This window comes from Vipera berus (assembly GCF_964194415.1).
Source record: "Vipera berus genome assembly, chromosome: 3".
NCBI lineage: Eukaryota > Metazoa > Chordata > Lepidosauria > Squamata > Viperidae > Vipera > Vipera berus.
In genome coordinates this window covers 164,410,503-164,434,062 of record NC_138204.1, presented here as the reverse complement: position 1 = coordinate 164,434,062, position 23,560 = coordinate 164,410,503, and the positions used below count along the sequence as shown (strand labels likewise).

Here is a 23,560-nt window from a genome sequence, read left to right as displayed (position 1 = left end):
AATAAATACTAGATAACCTGTGATCTGTTGAGTCATTGTTTCAACTGTGTCATCATTTCAGAGATATTTACTTACCTAAAGAGAGCCCTCAATACTTCAATAAACTATGAAGCTCTTACCAAGTTTTGAGGAATTGATTGTCAAGAAATAGGTAGGAATGCGGGCATTATTTATTTATTTAATAAAATTTCTATGCTGCCCATCTCTCCCATAAGGCAACCCTGTATATATTATAAATATATTTACAGTTTTCTTTCTTACTGTGGTGTTTCATTGTAACAGTGATTGCATCTATCTTACTTTAAATACATCTGCCTGGAACATAATGCTTACCTTGCATTGTTATTTTCGTAGGTTCAGAAAACAGCGGAATGAGTAAGAGGTAGATGAGGTAGACAAATGAGATCCCATTGTAGCGGAATGCACATGCTGTAGAGAGAAGAGAGAAAGACAGATGAATATAGGTAACATTAGGGTAATACGATAGCACACTCTATGTGTGTGTGTGTGTGTGTGTGTGTGTGTGTGTGTGTGTGTGTGTGTGTGTGTGTATCATAGTCGCTACCAAATCTTCATATATAAATGAATGCATTTTCTCTCTCTCTCTCTCTCTCTCTCTCTCTCTGTGTATATGTGTGCGTATGCGAGTGTGTGTGCATGTGTGTGCATAGTAAATAACTTTTGGGAGCCGGTGAACATATTTGGAATTCTAAAAACATGTCAGAACCTTTAGTAGAGCATTTGATTCATATAAAGGTTATCACAGGAAACATGGCCTCTGAGAGAACACCCACGACAAGAAGGCATTGCTCTACCTCCTGAAGATTCAACCTATCAGCCTAGTCAAACTTTGTCACTGGGCTGTAGCCAACCATCTTTTTATTACTTAAACATATCTAATAATTTTTTGGGATATGGCAGAAAAATTAAAGATTATACTAGGAGCCTGTTAGGTTTAAATTTAAAATACTCCTTAAAGCAGCAGTCTCCAACCTTTCCAGTTTGGCAGCCCGGTACAGGGGAAGGGAGGGAAAGAGGGGACGGTTCTCTGTGAGTGGCGCCATGTATAAGTGCCCACCACTTACGCAAGTGGAGCTTCATGAGGATGAGCACCCTGCATTCATGTGAGTGAAGCTTTGCACACAAGCGCAAGCGCCCAGTGTTTGCACAAGTAGAAATGCACGTGAGTGCAAGCGCCCGCCACTTGCGCAGCCCAGTTCCAAATGGACCAAGGCACAGGAGAGGGCTGTGGCCCAGGGGTTGGGGACCCCTGCTTTAAAGAATAAAAGTAGAGTGGGTTTATGATTCAGCCAAAGGATGATTTAGCTCAGTTTTATGATTTAGCTCAGTTTGATGCTAGAAGTCTTCTATTATAGTTCTAGATTTTTCTCATCAAAAAAACCGGAAGAAAAAAATGAAATTAATTCATTAGTTCATTAATTCAATTTCTATAGCCATCCATCTCAGACAATGACTCTGGGTGGCTTATAATTCAAGAAAAATATTACAATTAAGACACCAAAATCATTTTAAAACAATAAAAAAAATAAAAAAATGCAAACATCCAAAATAAACATACATAAAAGCTGAGATATTTGACCAGTTAACAATACAGCCAGGAAATGGGACTCTTGACACATTCAGCATCCCAAGCTCAGGAACAGTCAGGATTTAAGGCCTTACAAAAGGCTAATAGGGTTGGGGGCCATTCTAATCTCTGAGGGGAGGATATTCCATACAGCAGGGCCCATCTTCTAGTCCCTGCCAGCTGACACTCTTTGGCTGATGGGATCTGCAGCATGCCCATTCTGCTAGATTGAGTTGGACAGGTAGAAACTCTTGGGAAAAGGTGATTACCTCAGGTAACCCAATCCCTGGCCATGTAGGGCTTTAAAGGTGACAACCAGCACCTTGAATTGCAACCAGAAACCAATGCAGCTCATATAAAAGTGGTGTTATGTGTGATATATATCTGGCACCATTTACTACCCGCACAGCCACATTCTGCACCAGCTGAAATTTCTGAATGCTCTTCAAGGGCAACCCCAATTATATTACCTATCCAAGAACATTTTCAAACATTATTTATATGTATAAGTTCTTGTCCTTGAATATTTTCTTTTCACTGGCTACAGTATAATACTTGTTGAGGTAAAGCATGCCTATCCAGTGGTTCTGCAATTTTCTAATTGGTCTCCAACCATGGCAACTTTACGACTTGTGGACTTCAACTCCCAGAATTCCTCAGCCAGCTGAAGTCCACAAGTCGTAAAGTTGCCAAGGTTGGAGACCCCTGTTCTAAAACAAGGTTTCGTTAAATATCTGAGGATCACAACCTGGAGATGAGAAATCAACATTCAAAACCCTTATTATTTATAAAACATGATTCTGACACTCCAGTTGTTTTTATTCTTTTTTGCAAGCATCAGTCAAAAGCTTTGCAAAGATTCTTTATACACCTTTCTATTTAATAGCAACCTTTATTGTTTAAGAATCAGATAAAGTTTAATGACTTTTACAGAAGTGTATAAAAAGACAAAGGGACGCGGTGGCTCAGTGGGTTAGGACGCTGAGCTTGTCGATCAGAAGGTCGGCAGTTTGGCGGGTCGAATCCCGAGTGCCGCGTAACAGAGTGAGCGCCTGTTACTCGTCCCAGCTTCTGCCAACCTAGCAGTTCGAAAGCACGTAAAAATGCAAGTAGAAAAATAGGGACCACTACAGTGGGAAGGTAACAGCGTTCCGTGCGCCTTTGGCATCTAGTCATGCCGGCCACATGACCACGGAGACGTCCTCGGACAAACGCTGGCTCTTCGGCTATGAAACGGAGATGAGCACCGGCCCCTAGAGTCGGAAACGACTAGCACGCATGTGCGGGGGAACCTTTACCTTTACCTTTATAAAAAGACACCATTTTGAAAAGTGAAGGAAAAAAGCTAATTTAATCCAACCATATTAACAAATAATGAGATCCACCATATTCAGCCTTTTCACATGAGATAAACTAATTGCAGGATTGTCAGCACAGGACTAGAGATTTTTATTTACTTGCCAAAAAAAAAAGAAAGCCATCCAATCAAATTTAAAAATATGTTAGTAGCTACAACTTTTCTTTGAAATTATTTATGACCAGAAAGTACTGTAGAGGTATCAAGTGAAAGCTTTAATCTTGTAAAAACCCATATTACAAGTTCACTTATCTCTTTCTTCTAATGAACCTTTTTTTTAAAAAAAAAAGAAGAATATAAGCAATTTTAATTGCTTTGTAAACCACTAGCTCTAAGGCCACAATGAACAACTTGTGTCCCTGCCAAACATCAAAATTGTGGACCTAAAGGAAGAGTCGGGAATTACAGTATGGTCTTTTTAAATATTATCTAATTATATAGTAGCTATTTTATATGAGTTCCTCTCATGCAGCTGGGATTCCATTCCAATTAGACACGAATGGGCGCTATCACATATATTCCTAAAGCAGAATGACTCCTTGTCAAGGGGGTAGTCAATACCATTAAAAGAGTGCACATAATTTGGTCACACTAACATTTGTAACATTTCAATTAGCAGCACACAATTGGAACCCCTCCCCGTCCAAATCCTTAACAAAAATCTCAGGGGATCTTCAAAGGTTACATTAAACCTTTGTAATTTTTAATATGAGGGAAGGGGAAAAATATAACATACAGTATATCTCATGAGATAATATTTATTGAAATAATAACAGTATGATTTACATTAACTACAATTTAGTTCTTGTTCTAGTCATGCCCATATGCTTATCCTGGTGCTATCCAATTTTGGGGATGGAGTTGCTGGCATAAGTTCAAAACCCTAAGGCAGTCATCAACCTAAAAAATTGTACCCCTCCAATTTGAATGAATGTTTGAGCCAGGCAGAAGCCATTTACAAAAAGCTACTCCATCTGATAACAATATTTTGAAAGACATCTTTGTAACAAAGACAGATGGCAACTTAGCTGTCTATCTGTTTTAGCCTAAGCAGCCAAGAGAGCCCATTTATTCCTGATCAAATGTCTATTCTCCTTTCCCATGGGAATTTTCCTCAAATTGGCCAATTGAAACACAGAGACAGACTATGTTCTTCTAGGAAATCTTGTAAGAAGCAAGAACTTTAGCTATATATGTAAAACTTTCTCTACATATAAGCTAAATTATTCTTGTTTATGAAATTATTTTATCCAACAAGTCTAACAGCTGTTGCAGACTTTTTATTAAGGTAGTCCTCAACTAAGAACTATTTGTTCAGTGACCATTTGAAATTACAATGGCGCTGAATGAAGGGACTTACAGTCCCTACCTGAAATTCTGACCATTGCAATGCCCTCACACTCATATGATCAAAATTTGGGAACTTGGCAGTGTGCCCACCTTTATGACTGCAATTCCTCCCACCTTTGGCTGGGAAGCCACAGCCAGCTAGGCCAACTGGTGTTAAAATCTACTGAGGACTGAGAGGCCTCTGCCAGCTAGTCCCAGCAGTGTTCAGGCCTTTCCCCTCACACTCTGAGCCTGGCCTTCTCCCTGCCCCACCATCCTCAGAAGGATCAGCTGGCTAGGTGCAGCAATGTACAGACTTCCTCCTCTCCCCAGTCCAAAAGGCTTGGCCTTCTCCCTGATCCACCATGTTTAGAAGGCCTCAGCCTGCCGGCCTAACGACATGTGGACCTCCTCCTCACCACTTCAGAGAAGCCTGGTCTTCTCCCTGGCCTACCAGGTCCAGGTCCACTTCCCTTTCCCTATTTCCTACAGTTGCTGACAGAGACACCCAACAATGTGAGACTCAGCTAGAAATCTAGCAAAGGCAGTCTTCCTCAAGGCTAAAGAGGCAATTGTTCTCTAGGCTGGCCAGGAACAGGAAGGCTTGTTTTCATATGGGTATCTTGTTTAACAACCACAATGACTAACAACCAAAATTCCAAGATCAGTTGTGGTCATAAGTCAAAGATTACTGTATTCTACATCATGTCCAACCGTCTAAACCAGGCGTGTTTGGTTTGCCTGGGCTCCACCGAGTGAAGAGGAATGGTTTTGGGCCGCATATAAAATATATAATACAGTTGAGATGTGATCTTGCAGTGGAGGATATTGTTATCAATCCATTGCCTTTGGCAGATCACTCTCTGGTTGTCTTCTGGCTGTATGATCTCTCCCAAAAGAAAGATAGAAACTGTTTAATAGCCCTCTCACCTTCAGGTACTTAATGTTCCCTTAAGGGTTTGGTGGGTGGTCCAGCTGAGGCCTTAATTGCTGCCTGAAAAAGGGAAGGCTGTGGGACTTTGGATTGTATTGCCTCTTTGCAGCTTCTCCTGTGTACTGATCCTGGGGTGCAGCCATCTGATAAATGCTGTGAAGAATTTTTCCTTTCCTAGCCACAGCTGCCATGAGTTTAAAAAGATTTCCAGATTGTATACTGCTCTTGACTTCTAAAGTACTATATAATATATCTAGATAGCCCGAATACCCATGTCTATTCAGTCTTTGTAAGTATAGACACATCATGGCATCTGAACATCTTTTTCAAGGCATTCATGACTACTCTACTAAATCAGTCTGGTCTTCTTTACATATTGTAGTCCCTTTTTTCCCACTGTGCTCCTTGACTCAGCAATCCTATGCATTTTTACCTATGAGAGTATTGTATCTGCATAATGCAGTTATTGATGTTCCTTGCTCCAATTTTAAAACCACACTCATTTTCTTCCAATTCTGATTTCCTTAATATACAATATATTCAGCATATAACTTGAATAAATAATAAGAGGTGGTGGTGGTACATGCAGCCTTGTCCCACTCGTTTTCCAAACTGGGCCAGTCTATTTCATCATATTCTGTACTGTAGCTTTCTGTATCTAAGTTTCCTATGAGGACAGTGCCATGTTTTGGGCATCTCATGTCTTAATGATTTGTTTTTTATATTCTTTGGCTTTCTCAATTATCCAGTGCAATAATGTCTTATGTTTGGATGCCTTTTCTAAAACCAGCTTGAATACCTGGCACCACTTTTTCCATGTACTGTAGGACTCTAATCTGCTTTGAGTGATTCTAAGCATTATTTTGCTAGCCTATGAAAATAAAAGTACCATGAAGTGCAGAAAAGCAAAAGTCCAGGCAGTTCAAAGGAATATATATATATATGGGTTTATTGCAAATTGAAGCTCCCTACTAGAATCTGAACTACTCATGGTCAAAGAAAACTGGTGGTAGATTAGAGTCAACAGAATTCAAGGTGGACTGGACTTAGATCTTTTGTGAATGCAAAGGGACTTGAGACTGTTGATGCATTTGACCCCTCCCTTGGGTTCAGCCTGGTCATCTCCTACAGGTACTGTAGGATAGTGTTGTGGCCAAAACCTATCTCAGCTAAAGCAACCAAATAACTTTAAAGATTCAGCATAATTTTGTTTGCAGGCATACAAGCAATAATACTGGTTTATACTTGTCCCACAGCAAAACAGCAACAAGCAACAGCAGAGCTTATATACCTTTGGCCACTACACTGCAAAGACAAAGCAAAGAAAAAGGCCTACATGATGAAAATTATAGCATAGAATATTTCAAATACTGTAAATTCATCTCTGCAACCTTACTCTATTTTATTCTGTCCTATGAGGTTAGCATGCTAGCCATGTTATCTCTGAGATATGGTCAGCAAATAGAAACAATTTGGTTACTAGGCCATAGGTTCTTGACTGAATATTCTGTTACCACTCAAGGGCAATTCAATTTGCTATGAATGTTTCCTTACAAATGCACTTTAAGCAGTTCATATGTGGGGGTGGGCAGTGGGGGGGGAGAGTATGAACAATTTGGTAGTAAATACATATTGTATGTATATGGGTGGGGGCAGTGCTTTTTTTGTAAAAGAAAAAGGTGCCGGAACTCACACATGTCATACAACCCGCCTTGCTGTTGTGACTCAGGGCCAGCCGGTGGGCCCGGCAGCCGGCTCGGATGTATCGGATGACTCAGATGAGGGGGAGGAGGAGGGTGTGGAAGACGAACCGGCTGATGATGGCTTGGAGGCTTTGCAGAGCCCTCAGCCGGGGACCTCTTCTCAGCTGCGTGAGCCCGATAGTGCGGAGGATGATGACCCACAGCTGGCCCTGTTCAAGGACGCCCGACGCAGGAGGCAGTCGAGCAGGAACAAACAAAGAAAGGCTGTGGGACTCCTCGGGAGGAGGCACAGGGAGACCACGCCCTGAACTCTAAATAAAAGGAGTGTTTGGGGAGGGGCTGGTTGCTGAAAGCAACCCTTCGGCTTGAGGATTCAAGTTCCTGTGTTTTTGTTTCTTGTTCTGTTAATTGACTATTAAATCTTGGCAAACGCTTTTCAGCCTTCGACGCTCTCCAGTCTCTTCTGTTTGAATAGGGGTTTGCCTTACTACAAGGCCGGAAGAGGGCTGGTTCAGAACACTTGCCTACCCTACAAGGTTCCATCCAAAAAAGGTGCTGGAACTCCGTTCTGACCATTCTATGAGAAAAAAAGCCCTGGGTGGGGCAGTACTTTTTACCACTACAATAATTTGCACATTCTATTGTCTCCTTTTTTGTATTAAGTCATAGAGTAGCTTTAGATTCTTCCAATGTGTTTGCCACTACCGTGTTTCCCGGAAAATAAGACATAGTCTTTCTTTCTTTTTGCCTCCAAAAGAGGCACAAGGTCTTATTTTGGGGGGGTGTCTTTTCCATTCACTTCGCGGCAGCCCCACCCAGCCAGCCCACTTCTTTGCGGCCGAAGGAAATGCCTCTGCAGCTGAGAATGGAGCTCTGGCCTACATTTCACCATCAGAGGCCTTTCTGGAAGGTGTTTTTTTCTGTAAAACTATAGAAATGGTTTACCGTTGCCTTCTCTTACAGTCTAAACTGATGCCCTTGCCTATACTAAAATGAACACCTGCTTTCAGCATCTTCCAATATCGCTGTTGCCCAGCATAGCTGCCTGCTTGCTTTAGTTTAGATTTCCATCCTTCTGAGATTGATAAAATGAGGACACAAAGTATTGGGGGTAGTATGCCAACATTGTAAAACTCTCAGAGAGGGCTGTAAAGCACTATGGAGGGGTACGTAAGTCTAAGTGCTATTGCTATTTACTTCTAGTTTCCTGCAAAAGACATCCATTGAAGACAATGGATTCACTTAACAACCATAAAAAAGACTTTTCACTTGGAACAACCATTGCAAAAAAAATGACTTTTTAAAACAATGCATTTTTTTTCTTTTTACAACCCTGTAGTCCAGACATGTCAAATACAAGGCCTGGGGGCTGGATCCGGGCCATGAAGTGGTTTCATGTGGCCCACGAAGCCATCCTGGAAACAGTGAGGGAATGGCCCCCATTGCCTTGGCCCTGGCCCAGAGACCCTCCTTCTGCCAGAGACCCTCAGATCTGTCCCACTTCTGCCCAGGACCCATAGGCACCCTTGATGCGAACGATGTACAGCTGGCCATGCCCACCCAGTAGGCCACACACACTCTAGCCACGCCCACCCAGTAGGCCACACCCACCCTGGCCATACCCACCTGGCCCCTTGAGGGCAACTGCAATGCTGATGCAGCCCTCAATGAAATTGAGTTTGACACCCCTGCTGTAGTCCCTTAATTTAGGGTAGTTGGGATGACTGGATGGAGTTGAGCATTTACTGGCCGGATGCCTTTCCTGATGCCTACATGGAGTTCACAGATTTTTTTTTCCTTTGTGCCCTAAGAGAGAAACATCTGCTACTACCTAGGATTTAACTCTCAACCTCCCAGGTGGGAGGGGAGTATCTTTACCATTAGGCCACCATGCCATTCCAATGCAATTAAATATCAAGGCATTAAAATAATGTCTGGGAGTAGGTAGCAAAAGGGAATAGGATGAAACAAAGTCATGAACCTAAAATTATGTATAAAAATCAATTTTATAAAAATGCAAATTTTAATTTGCATAAAACCTTGGTTTCTACAGTATATACTGTATGTAATTTCTTATAGTGAACAGATCCTGAGAAAGAGCAAAATAATGCATATCTTTGAAGTTTCTGATATGGAGATATGAATTCATCTATTAATGAAAAATAGAAGAATCTTTCCCTTTCCCATGATTAAGTATTGTGTCCAATAGCAAACTAAATACCATCCCTGGTGGTCATACTCCAGCAATACAACCAAATATTATTTTGAGGTTACTCATATTTATATTATGAAAAGAGTCCAATTATGGCTAAGATTTACTTGGGATGTTTAATCAAGACTTGTTCATTCTCAGTTCAGCACTCTGGTGCAAAATCTCAGAAACCCTAGGTGGCAGTGTTTAACTATATCAGGATATATGGGCTTGTCCCAGAAAAATGAAACTGGCTCATTGCTTGCTATTTTAGAAAAGATTTCCATCTCTAAATATTATTATGGACTATTTCTTCATGCAGTGCACAGGTTATTGACTTTTCCAACAGAGTTGTGATTCCCTCCAGCTTAGACAGCTTTAAAAAATGAGATGGATCTATCATGATGACTATCTAGGTTCACAGGCTGGATGCCAGTTTGCTAGAGAGCAGCAGCAACAACAGAAGTTTTGTTCTTTGGCTGCCTTGCTTACAGATTCCAGTAGATATGTGGTTGGTTCTGGTGTGAAACAGAATCCCGAGTTATACAGGACTTCAATATGATCCAACAGTAATTTTCTTATAAACAAAAATAAGAAAGAATTTTCAGCATGGAATAGTATACAGGTAATTTTACATTTACTATTAAAACTGTTTGGTAAAGTCAGATGAATGAAAAATGCCTGTTGAGCAAGAACACATTTTCGCCGTTTGATCATGGTATAAATTCTCATCATTTTACTGGGCAAGCATAATTCAAGTTGAATTCATAAAACTGGATAACCAGTTTTAACATTTTAAAGCAGACTTCTGGGGCATCAGCAGCAGTATAAATCAGATTCCTCAGTGCCAAGATAAATGTACAGATATATAGATTTATAAATCTACAGATATCAGCCAATCCTGAAGTTTTGACATTTTCAATTTTCTGAACTTGCTTAGTATGTTTCACTATGAAGAATTCCATTGGTTTATTCAAATTCACAATTCCAAAACTGGCTTTTGAGCAGAATTTTTCAACACAGTTCGTTCTAATAATACATTTAAACTGTCAAATATTCAGTGGGGAAAAATCCTGAGAATTTAAAACATTCTTTTACTAATGTACTCCATTCACCTATGAGGAATTCAGAGATGCAGTAACTATAGATTATTTTAATTGTAATTGTAATTATAAGGCAGTAATTGTAGGCAAGAAAGTTTAATTTATGTTTATTATGTTAAACTTAATATAATTTATGTATGCAATATTTATGCCATTTTTTTTCCTTCTGTTCAATCATGTTTTCAGAAACTGCCTAGGCATATAGTTTTCTTGACAAGATTTTTCAGTAGTGATTTGCCATTGTGTCTCTCCTAGGACTGAGAGAAAGTAACTACCTCAAGATCACCCAGCTGGTTTTGTGTTTACAGCAGAATTAGAACTCATAGTCTCTGGGTTTCTAGCCTAATGCCTTAACCATTACACCAAAATGGCTCTCCAATTATGTTAAGGGTTAAAGAATCTTACTGTGAGACAATGGATATGTATATAAAAGAAAGAATGTGAATAAATCATTTTTTTATTTCTTGTTACTGGAATTAATGTGGCTCAGATGTTAATTTAGCATATATTTTTTTAACCTATTGTTGATTGATATCAGTTTTGCAGTTCTTATTATACTACCAAGTACCATTGTAAAAAAAAATCCCTCATATGAGATTTAAAATTAGGGCCTATAGGTCACAACCCAACCTATCCCAATGAGGTCCTCATATAACAATTGCATTTACATGTAACTATAAACTATAATTTGTGAAAAAAAATGCTTATTGTTTGTAACCGACAATTAAGTAAGGTTCCTTTGAGAGAGCTCTATACTTTTTTCTGTGTTATTATATTTCCCTGATAATTTGTTATGTTTCAAAACAAAGTGTCAAATTATCACTCAACTAAAATATTTATGAGCTTGATACAATTTATATTTGCACTCACAAGCAAAATAACAGAATGTAATTGCAGTACATGAGCTTATTGATTCAAGGAACAAGAGAAATACAACACCAACACCTCAATAACACCTATTAATCATAAAAACCAAGTAATAAATGAAGCAGTAAAAGTTATTACAAATGATAGTTCTTGGTTAATTAATTTCCACCAAGCAGGCTTTCTCTCAAAACATTTGCCTCTTTAGTAACATTAAAAAAATAAAAAGAAGAAAGATTTCAAAGATTTTCTTTGCTAAAGTGTTCATGTAAGTCACTCAAAATGAACTTAAAAAAAAAACCAGGAACCATATCTAGAACCTAAAATACACAAAAGAAACAAACTCCCACTACTACTGCAAGTCAATTCCAAACTCAGTCCTCTAACACTAAGTTATAGAAATACACAAAGAATACTAGGAGATATTGAATTAGTTCATTTGTTGAATTATAGTTTGTATATTCACTCTGACTCTGCACTTATCTCTTCCAAAGACATAGCAAAATTTGAGCCCTTCATGTCTGAGTAAAAAAGTTGCAATCATGAAAAATGTCAGTTCAACTTTGATTAAAAAAAGAATGAAAGCCAATGAAAGCAAGATCAACTTTACTACAGTTCTACTGATGTTCGTTTGGAAGCTTGAGTATGTTTACAAATATTATGCCAACAAAGTTTACTGAATAGTGAAAACTGTACTGAGGAGAGTCAATGGCCATGGCAACCACAAAGCAAAACATATCTGCTGTATCTAAATTAAGGTATTTAAATTAGAAAATTGAACTGGTCTTAATAACAGCATAGACATGCATACACATATTACAATAATTTGATATTGGCAGCATGATTATTTCTATACAAAGCTAAAATGTGTTTATTTGAATAGTTCACTAAATCTACTGAAATGCAAATATTTATTATTTACTAAAATCGGTATGTGAATCATTCTCCATAAACTAGCAGTAGATAATTCTATATTTTATATTTTATAAAGGTAGTCCTCAATGTACAACCAGAACGGACTCCAAAATTTATGTTATTAAGTCAGTGGTGGGATTCAGCCAGTTCATACCACTTCGGCAGAACCGGTAGCTAATTTTTTGTTGGCCAGGCCCAGAATGGACTTCCGGAAGTGGCATCTACACAGAGAACCGGTTGTTCACATATTTGAATCCCACCACTGTATTAAGTGAGAAGTTTGTTAAGTGAGTTTTGCCTCATTTTACAACTTTTCTTGCCACATTTGTTAAATGAATCACTGCACTGGTTAAATTAGTAAAATGGTTGTTACGTGAATCTGTTTTTCCCATTGACTTTGCTAGGGGATCACATGACTCCGGGACACTGCAATTAGCATAAATGTGAGTCAGTTGTCAAGCATCTGAATGTAAATCATGTGACCATGGGGAATGCTACAATGGTCATAAGAGTGAAAAATGATCATAAGTCAATTTTTCAGTGCAGTTGTAATTCCAGTGCAGTTATAAAAGAACTATTGTAAGTCAAGGACTACCTGTATTAGCCCAAATTTATTGGCATATATTGCTTATTTATTTCATTTATACTCTGAGATAATCCCAAATACTCTTGATAAGTTTCAGAAGAATAAAGCATTACAACTGCCATGATACAATAAGATCCACAAACCCTTAAACACACAATCCAGAAAAACTCAGAAATCCAATCCAGAAAAACAGATCTTTCTGTTGACTTCCAAATGTCTTCTGGAAAAGTCCATCTTCAATTTCTACTGAGAGGCAGATAAAGGCAGTAATCTGATTTCCAGTGGGGGCCATTCCAGATGGCTTGGGCTGGTATAGAAAACAATACCTCCGGACTTCCGGTGGCGGCGCGGCGCCGAAGATAGCCGTTTCGGGCTGTCCGCTTCACAGCTGAGTTTTTCCACCTAAAACAGTGCCAATCAGCTGTTTAGGTGGATTTGAAGCCCCCTCCTCGGGAGAAGAGGGGGTGAGGCCCCAGGTAGGGGTTGAGTTCTCCGGGGCCGCCTGAGCTGAAAGCTTGGGCGGCTGAAGGATTGAACTCCCCCGTAGCCTGGGTTGCTCCCAGCTGTTTAGCGTCTCTGCTCCGGGATTTTTGGAGCGGAGCCAGGCGTTTGCGACCACCCCTGCCAGAAGGAAAGACTATGGAGTAAAAGGAGCAGGCAGAGCGGTACAGGAGGCTCAGGTGAAGAGGACTTTTATTCTTACTCTTTAGCTTGATGGACTTTTTAAACTTAAAGTGAAAGTGCGCAACAAGTGAAAGTGAAGAAAGATGGCGGCTAAATCTTCCTCTAAAGTTCTTCGGAGTGCGGGAACTTCCCCGGTGCAACAGACATCGTTGCAAGCTCTGCTTCCTCCTGCACCTCCTGTGGCATTGACGCTTAAGGATTTACAAGACGCCTTTGCAAGGCAATCCCAGGTAATTTCAGAAATGCTGGATGATAAGGTGGCAAAGTTGGAGGAGAGAATGGAGAAATTGGAGGAGAGGATGGAAGAGAAGCTTAACGAGAAGTTTAGTGCAATGAGGGTAGACATCTTGTCTACAGTGGAAAGCGTGGCTGAATGTGTGCAATGTTTGGAAGAAAAAATGGAGGATCTTAGTCAAAAGAACACTATATTAGAAGTAAAGGTACTGGAGAATGAAAATTTAAGGGACAAAATGGACGGAGAATTGAGTCTTGTTCAGTATCATCAGATGCAGTATGCTATAAGAATCAGGGGCTTAAAAGAGAATCCTAAAGAAGACCTAAAGCAGCTGATTTCTGAGGCTTTGGAAGCAGTATTGGGCCAGCCAGCATCTGAAATAGAGGGATGTATGGATAAAGCTTTTCGTGTAAACTCATGGATTGCAAGGCAGAGGAAGCTACCTAGAGATGTGGTGGTCTATCTTACAAAGAGAGCAACTAGAGATGAAGTTATTCAAGCTGCTTATGATACTAAAGTTGTGGTTGCTGAGCAAGAAGTCTTGGTTCTAAAAGAAATTCCTCCAAAGATTTTAAGGAGAAGGAAGGATTTTGCATTCCTCGTACAGGAACTTAAGCAACGTGATATCAAGTTTAGATGGGAGATTCCAGTTGGACTGGTGGTGATGTACGAAGGTAAAAGATACCGTCTGGTTACTGTGACTCAGGCGCGTGATTTTTATAACAATGTTTTAAAAGCAACCCCACTATCACTCCTGGAAACAGCAAAGGGATCTGGAGAGGGAAAACCTCAAGAGGCTGATGAGGGACAAACAGAGGAGAATGGTGCTGGAGGGGATCAAACTACAGCTTCATTGGTGGCTGCTGGAGAGCAGAGGTTGACGCGCGCCGCTGTAAAACGAGCAAGACAAGTACAAGAGCAAGACCAGCAGAAGTTTATGGAATTCTCAAAGCGTACTTATAGTGAAGCTGTGGGAGGAGCGCGGCCCAAAGAAAATATAGGGGCTATTAAAGATGTGCTTCAAAAGCTTCGGGATGCCACGCATGGCGACTAAATTCCTAACCTGGAATGTCAATGGATTAAATTCACCACAGAAGAGAAAGAAAGTTTTTCAATATTTAAAACAATTTAAGATTGATGTTATATGTTTGCAAGAAACGCATATTAGGGTTATGGACCAAAAGTATTTATCGAACTCAAGGTTGGGCACGCAATTTGTTGCTTCTGCGATGAATAAGAAAAATGGAGTGGTTGTCTACGTTAAAAGTACTCTAACAGCGGAATTAATTGAAGCAGATACGCAAGGAAGATATGTTATTATAGATTTGTTGTTAGAAGGTAAAAAAACGCTTTTAGTTGGACTGTATGCTCCTAATCAACAACAAGCGGATTTTTTTAGTTCACTTCATACAAAGCTCACTCAATTGGATTATAAATCGTTTATTTTTATGGGGGACTGGAATGGTGTATTGGATGTACAGATGGACAAGGCGGGTTCTTTTAAGCGTGCTCCGAGTCATGCCAGATTGCCCAAATCTTTTTTTGAAATGAAGGACGATTTGGAATTGAGAGATATCTGGCGTGACATACACCTACGTGAAAAGGATTATACTTTTTTTTCTGACAGACATCAATCTTTTTCTAGGATTGATTTTATTTTGTTGACTAATGATTTTTTTTCTAGGATTAAGAAGGTAAAGATTTGTGAAGGACTATTTCGGATCACAGTCCAGTTTGGTTAGAGATCAATAAGGACAATAGGGATAGGCGCTCGTGGCGCGTAAATGAGAATTTGTTTAGAAATCAGAGAAATGTGGAAGAATGTAAGCAGCGGATGAAGGATTTTTTTGAAATTAATATGAATAAGGATACCTCTATGGACATGGTTTGGGATGCTAGCAAGGCCTATATGAGAGGGGTGTTGATATATATGAATAATAAATACAGACGTACTTTGGAAGCCAGAAGGAAAGAACTGGAGAATGAAATTAGGGAAAAAGAAAAGGTCTTAATTTTGAATCCATCGGATGTAAAGACTAAGGAAGTTATTAAACTATTAAGAGGACAATTCGATAAATTGATGGCTGATCAAGTGGCAACCAACTTGCGGTTTGCTAGGCATAATACTTTTTGCAATGCTAATAAGCCAGGTAGATGGCTAGCTTATAGACTAAGGAAAAAGCAAAGGGCTTCTAATATAGATAAAATTGAACATAAGGGAAAGGTTGTGTTTCAACAGGATCTTATCAAGGAAGCCTTTGTGGATTTTTATTCTAAATTATATGCTAAGGAAAAGATTAATGAAAAAGACATTGATGTATATTTGGAGAATGCTAGCATCCCGGTTCTTACGCAAGTACAAAAAGAGGAGATTAACCAGCTGATAACAGAAGAAGAAATTCTTATAGCAATTAAGGAATTGAAGTTGGATAAAGCGCCAGGTACGGATGGTTTGACTGCGGTTTACTATAAAAATTTACAAATGGAGTTGATAAAGCCGTTAAAGGAACTGTTTCAGACAATTCAGAGACGGGGAAAGGTGCCTCCGTCTTGGAGAACTGCTTTTATCTCTTTGATTCCGAAGGAAGATCAAGATGCTACTCAAGTTAAAAATTATAGACCGATATCACTTCTAAATACAGATTATAAAATATTTGCTAAGGTGTTGGCTAACAGACTGATGAGGGTTCTGCAACAGGTGATTCATGGGGATCAAACTGGGTTTATTAGTGGTAGGCAAATGAAAAATAATGTGAGGCATATAGTTGATGTGTTAGAGTTTTTGGAAAGGAACAACCAGATCCCTGCGGCGCTAATTTTCTTAGATGCTGAAAAAGCTTTTGATCAATTGAATTGGCAATTTTTGATGAAAGTTTTAGATAAAATGAATTTTGGGGATAAAGTTTTGCAACCAATTAGGGCATTATATCAAAAACAAACTGCCCGAATAATAGTTAACAATAGTTTGACTGAAGCATGTAATATTGAGAAGGGCACAAGACAAGGGTGTCCGTTATCACCTTTATTATTTGTTTTAACATTGGAGATATTATTGATAAAAATTCGGAACTCGGAAAAAATTAAGGGTATTCAAATTAGAGATCAGGATTATAGATTGAGGGCGTTCGCAGACGATCTGGTTGTTACAGTGACCCGGCCAGAAAATTCTGTTGTGGACCTGATGGAGATAATAATGCAATATGGGAGGGTTTCTGGATTTAAAGTTAATGCACAAAAAACTAAAATTCTGGCCAAAAATATGACAGTATCGCAAAAGGCTCTTTTAGAAGGATTAACTGGATTTGAGATTGCTAAAAGGGTCAAATATTTGGGGGTGTTTTTGTCACCCTCTAATACAAAGTTATATAAAAATAACTATGAAAGACTATGGGGTAAAATTCAAAAAGAAATGGAGAGTTGGGAAAAATTGCAATTGTCTTTGTTGGGAAGAATCGCAGCAGTGAAAATGAATGTCCTGCCTAAATTTTTATTCTTATTTCAAATGATACCGGTTCTTAAGAAAGATTCTAATTTGGAAGAATGGCAACGGGGTATCAATAAATTTGTTTGGGCAGGGAAAAGGCCACGAGTTAAACTTAAGATTATGCAGGATACTCGTGAAAGAGGTGGTCTTAAAATTCCCAATCTTAAATTATATTATGAAGCTGCTGCGTTAGCAGGGATAAGTGATTGGATTAATTTGACACAAGAGAGATTATTAAATCTTGAGGGCCACGACTTGTTATTTGGCTGGCATGCGTATTTGTTGTATGATAAGAAGGTAGATAATGTGTTTAAAGTGCATATTTTAAGACAGGCATTGTTGAGAGTTTGGAAGAAGTATAGATACAAGTTAGACTGTAAGATACCATTGTGGGCAATTCCAAAACACGCAATAGAAAACATAAATGTTGGTTTCAAACATGACGTGACTACGTATAAGGAGATTTTAAGCTTGGAAAGAAGTGTATGGTGTTTAAAATCGTATAATTTCTTGCGAGATGAGAAGCTTGTTCAAACCTGATTTCAATATACTCAATTACGGGCCAGGTGGAAAGAAGATCAGAAAACTGGTTTTGCAATGACTGATGAAAATTTGATAAAGCAAATTAGAAATCAGGGTCCAGCACATATCAAACGGATATATCTTGCATTGATAGAAATTGATTCAGAAACAGAATTGGTTAAAGACTGTATGATAAAATGGGCCCAGAACATCCAAGAAGTTATTACAATGGATACGTGGGAAAAGATCTGGGTGAGGAACGTAAAATTTACACAAGCTCAAAACTTAAGAGAGAACTTTTATAAAATGTTTTATAGATGGCATTTAGATCCTAAAAAGCTTGCAAGTATGTATCCGAGCTATCAGCCGAAATGCTGGAGGTGTGGTGGTGAAGATGCAACATATTTTCACATATGGTGGACTTGTAAAAAGGTCAAGGCTTTTTGGATAAAAATTTGGTGGAATATGCAGAAGATCTTCAAGCAAAAGATAAAGTTTTGTCCGCAATTTTTTTTGTTGGGTATAATTACAGGTGCTACTGTTGTGGACACTAAGTTGATGTTAAATTTAGTTACAGCAGCAAGACTTTTAATAGGTCAGTATTGGAAGAAGGAGGAGCTGCCGACTATAGAAGAATGAACTTTAAAGGTTTCTGACCTGGCAGAAATGGCAAAGATTTCGGCTTATTTGAAAGATCATTCGCAAGAACGTTACCGTATATACTTGAGTATAAGCCGACTCGAGTATAAGCCGAGACCCCCAATTTCACCCCCAAAAACTGGAAAAAGTTGTTGACTCGAGTATAAGCCGATCCGCCGTTCTGCAAGCCTCTGCCGCCAGCAGAGGCTCGATCCGCCATTTTGCAAGCCTGAATACACAGGAATACCCTGTGTGGCCTTGGCTCTCCGGGAAGCCCTGGCTGTCCGCTTCCTCGCTCCACGCTGCTATTCGGGGCCCGCGCGTTCCCCCGGGCAAATCGCGGCGCCCAGCAGGCGAGGAAACACGCCCGCTCCAGTCGCCCCCCCTTCCCTCAGGAGACGCGAAGCAAGTGACCGCCCGGAGCTTACCGAGGACTTGCTTCGGTGCTTCCAGGATCGCGCGCACCTCTCCCAAGCTGCCGCCGTCCGGAGACCTGCCGAAGTTTGGGGAGGTTTGGGGAGGTGCGCGTGCACCTCCCCAAACCTCCCCAAACGTCGGCAGGTCTCCGGACCTCTGCGCCCTGCCTGCCTGCTTCTTTCCGCTGTGGAAAGAAGCAGGCAGGCAGGGCGCAGAGGAACGGAGACCCGGCGACGTTTGGGGAGGTTTGGGCGCCTCCCCAAATATCCCCAAACGTCGCCGGGTCTCCGTTCCTCTGCGCCCTGCCTGCCTGCTTCTTTCCACAGCGGAAAGAAGCAGGCAGGCAGGGGGCGGAGGAACGGAGACCCGGCGACGTTTGGGGAGGTTTGGGCGCCTCCCCAAACCTCCCCAAACGTCGCCGGGTCTCCGTTCCTCTGCGCCCTGCCTGCCTGCTTCTTTCCACAGCGGAAAGAAGCAGGCAGGCAGGGCTCGGAGGAACGGAGACCCGGCGACGTTTGGGGAGGTTTGGGCGCCTCCCCAAACCTCCCCAAACGTCGCCGGGTCTCCGTTCCTCTGCGCCCTGCCTGCCTGCTTCTTTCCGCTGTGGAAAGAAGCAGGCAGGCAGGGCGCAGAGGAACGGAGACCCGGCGACGTTTGGGGAGGTTTGGGGAGGTGCGCGCGCACCTCCCCAAACCTCCCCAAACTTCGGCAGGTCTCCGGACGGCGGTGGCTTGGGAGAGGTGCGTGCGATCCCGGAAGCACCAAAGCCTCGGCCGCGCACAAGTCCTCGGTAAGTTTTTTTTGTTGACTGGAGTATAAGCCGAAGTGGAATTTTTCAGCCCAAAAAGTCGGCTGAAAAATTCGGCTTATACTCAAGTATATACGGTATATTGTGGAGTGGGAAAAATGGATTGAATATATTCAGAAGAAATATGGGACTAAAAAGTTTCACTTAGCATTTGAATAAGTCTTCCTTTTTTTTTTTTCTTTTTTCTTTCTTTTTATATGTAATATTAATATTGCTTGTAGTTATTTTATATGAGCTAGAGAGTGATAGATTTAAGAATTTATTGTTGGTAGCATATGGATGTTTATGATTGTTCTTTGTTTTTATACCCTGTACTTAGCTCTGGGAAGTCGGGGGGGGGAGGGGGGAAAGGGGGGGAGGGGTAGGGAGGGATAGGTTGGGGAGGGGGAGGGGGAGATTGTTAAAGATAAAATGTATTTTAAAACTTTTCAATAAAAAAAAACAAAAAAAACAATACCTCCATGCTTTGTCTCTCCAAACTTACACCAAGTGGGAAGCAACCACTACCTTTTCCTGGCTTTGCCAAGCAGTAAAAACTGACATTAGCACTTTATTTATTTATTTATTTATTTATTTATTTATTTATTTATTTATTTATTTATTTATTAATACTTTAAATTGCACAAAGAAGCTTTTGGGAAGCCAAAGCAGGGTCCATAGCACAGGGGTAAACTTCACTTTTAAAAAAATAAAGAACATTGAAGACCAGATGACAGTTATCTGAAATCTTTAGATACAGCTTCTTGAGGAGTACTAAAGATTCCTTCAAAACTGCCGGCAACACTTTCTTCCACAAAGAGGTGTTGATTGTCTCCAAAATTCAGAGAATAATTCCATCCTACAGAATACTGTATGACGGGGTATCAAACTCTCAACATCACGTGACGTGTTGCAACGTATCGTGACTTTTTTGCCATTGCTGGCAATGGGGTGGGAGTGGTTTCACTATGATGTATCCGGCCAAAGGGCCTACAGTTTTGACACCCCTGCTGTATGAGAAGAGGGACATAATACAGATCCACAAGTTGCAAAGGACAGCACCATTTCTCATTCCTTAATGCTTAAAGGCCAAACAAAAAAAATCAGATTGTCTAGCAACATATTGTCTCAGCGATCGCTCTAAACCAGACATGTCAAACACAAGGCCCGGGGGCCGGATCCGGCCCACAAAGTGGTTTCATGTGGCCCGCGAAGCCATCCTGGAAACAGTGAGGGAACGGCCCCCACTGCCTTGGCCCTGGCCCAGAGACCCTCCTTCTGCCAGAGACCCTCAGATCTGTCCCACTCCTGCCCAGGCCCCCATAGGCACCCTTGATGCGAATGATGTAGAGCTGGCCACACCCACCCAGTAGGCCATACACACTCTAGCCATGCCCACCCAGTAGGCCACGCCCACCCTGGCCATACCCACCCGGCCCCTTGAGGGCAACCGCAATGCTGATGCGGCCCTCAATGAAATTGAGTTTGACACCCCTGCTCTAAACCACAGACCAGTTGCATCATATGGAGGTCGCACTCATCCCAGCTCCGGCAATGCGAAAAAAGTTGCAAAACATTGCAACACATCACATGATGCAGCAAGTTTGACACCCGTGCCAAAGTTGAATCAAGACTGCATCAGAAAAGGAAATTAGCCACCTACATAGAGCCATTAGAAGACAGTTCACCAAATACAATAGGCGTTCTGTACCAGCCTGCTACCGGCCCTGCAGAAAAGGCAGGGACAACCCCTTTTACAAGAAGGCAAGAGGCTGGAATTACACCTGCCAAATTTATTACTACAAAAACAAACGGAACAAGACAAACCAAGAAACAGGAGCTTTAAGAAACATGAACTATCCGAGCGGTTGCCTTCAGCAAACCAGCCCTCCCAGACATTCCCCTTATATAGAGTTCAGGGCGTGGCTTCTCTCTGCCTCCTTCCGAGAAGCCCCATTGCCTTCCTCTGTTTACTCCTAATTGACTGCCTCCTGCGTCGGGCGTCCTTGAACAGGGCCAGCTGTGGGTCATCTTCATCCACGCTGTCAGGCTCACACAGCTGGGTCTCTGTGGTGACCAAGTGGGAGGGGCCTGGCTGAGGGCTCTCATCAGCAAGATCTTCAACCCCCTCAGCAAGGTCTTCAACACCCCCCTCCTCCTCCTCTGAGTCGTCCGACCCAACTGCCGAACCCACAGGCTGACCCTGAATCACAACAATAGGAATGTTTTGACTCTCTTATCAATGCTAACACTACTGCACAGTCATCCTTCACCCAACATATACAATGCTTTGGCAATTTGGTGAACTGCTCAGCTGACCTTACCCACATTACCCACATCCCACTGAACAAATTCCAACCCCTAACAATCTTCAAAAATTCTACTTCCTGCTACACGATAGAGAGTTAGATATAGTGCACAGAGTCTCCCCCACTGGTGCTGGATAGCACCTCTCCACCTGCCCTCTACTCTCTCACGGTGCATCAGCAATAAAAAATATCTGCTGCAAACTCTGAATAGGCATCAGGAAGGGCATCCAATCAGTAAATGCTCAACTCCATCCATTTACCCCAACTACCCCAAATGAAAGGACTATAGGGTTGTAAAAAGAAAAAAAAGTGCATTGTTTTAAAAAATCATTTTTCCTTAAAATCTTTCTTACCCAAGATTGCACGTCTTGCAGTTACTTTGGGGGTTTATAGGATGTTGTCAAACATGGGAAATCAAGAGTGACACCTGTAAATGCTCAAAGCAGCTTCCTTATTGCTGTTCACCTGAACAGACAGAATCTTGGCAGACTGAACTGAAGAAGCTTCTTGGATGAGAAGTGAAACACTTTCAAGGAAAAAAAAACCCTTAAAAAGTCCAGTTAGCTTTTGAAAAGCACATTTGGGACAACTATGACCTGGATGATTAAGAATCTCCAAGACATTTTGCCAAACTAAAGCACACTCTGCATGACTATCTGATAAATGCTGTGAAGAATTAGGGAACATAACAACAATTCGAGACTGATGTTTTTGTTTACTTTTATCTCCCCTAACTCAGGGCCAGATTCCACCACAAATGTGTCTTCTAGGCTATGTGTAGGTAAATTCAAAATGCATTACAGGTAGTCCTTGATGTATGACCATAATCAGTGCTTTTTTTGTAAAAGAAAAAGGTGCCGGAACTCACATATGTCATACAACCCACCTTGCCTACCCTACAAGGTTCCATCCAAAAAAGGTGCCGGAACTCCGTTCTGAGCGTTCTATGAGAAAAAAAGCCCTGACCATAATTGAGCCTGGAATTACAGTTCTAGATCATGCCACTTGTTAAGGAAGTCGTCACATGACTGACCTGATTTTACTTTTTTTTGTGATGCTTGTTAAGTGAACCCATTGTCTGCAACAGTTGTCTTTTGCAGGAAATTAGAAGTTAAAGCAATAGCAATAGTACTTAGACTCATATTCCGCTTCATAGTGCTTTACAGTCCTCTCTAAACCTTTACAGAATCAGCATATTGCACCCAACAATCTAGATCCTCATTTTACTGACCTTGGAATGATTGAAGGCTGAGTCAACCTTGAGCTGGTCAGGATCAAACTCCTGGCAGTGAACAGAGTTAGTCTGCAATACTGCATTCTACCCACTGTACCACCACGGAGAGTAGCAACAGACTACTATTGCTCCCTTCCACTCTCACTCAAGGGGCCAGCACACTGCCGATTGAGAACAACCCCTCCACTTAGGCATTTGCACAATGCCATAAACAGATACATCTAAGGCACAGGGATAATAAGAACCATACCCCACATCACCAAACCCTGCAATAGTGGGCCACCACTAGGTCTGATTCCTTCTCCCCAAATACCTCATAGTCCATTTCTCTAGCATCTCTGTAGCTGCTTACAAGTGCCATTCTAAGTCTCACAAAACACCACTTTCCCTGGCTCAAGTACCACTCTATCAGTCTTCATCATTATTGGTGGTGACCTGAAAGATGGGAATATCACACAAATATTCCAGTTCCACTACTGTTGCCACTGACACTCCAAATCCAGTTTCTGGTCCTTGGATGTGGATGCCTTATTTTGGTGCTCACCAGTTCCACTTCAGAGCCATCTAGTCCCATCAGATCTGCTTAGCAAGTAAGTTCAGTAATGGTGGCAATAAGAACCACCATGGATGCTATCAGCATCATTGTTGCTGATCCTGCTCCAGCCACAGACACACACCA

At 41.1% G+C, this 23,560-nt stretch overlaps 1 protein-coding gene across 1 annotated transcript in view; it reads right to left on the bottom strand.

Annotated features, from left to right (window-relative positions):
- The window catches only part of PIEZO2 (piezo type mechanosensitive ion channel component 2), a gene marked incomplete at its 5' end in the record, with an annotated part of 234,741 nt that overhangs the window by 166,655 nt on the left and 44,526 nt on the right, over nucleotides 1-23,560 (bottom strand). The window contains one exon of the mRNA XM_081322722.1: nucleotides 334-429. Coding sequence (XP_081178848.1) covers nucleotides 334-429 — 96 coding nt within the window. The remainder of the gene's footprint in view (nucleotides 1-333; nucleotides 430-23,560) is intronic.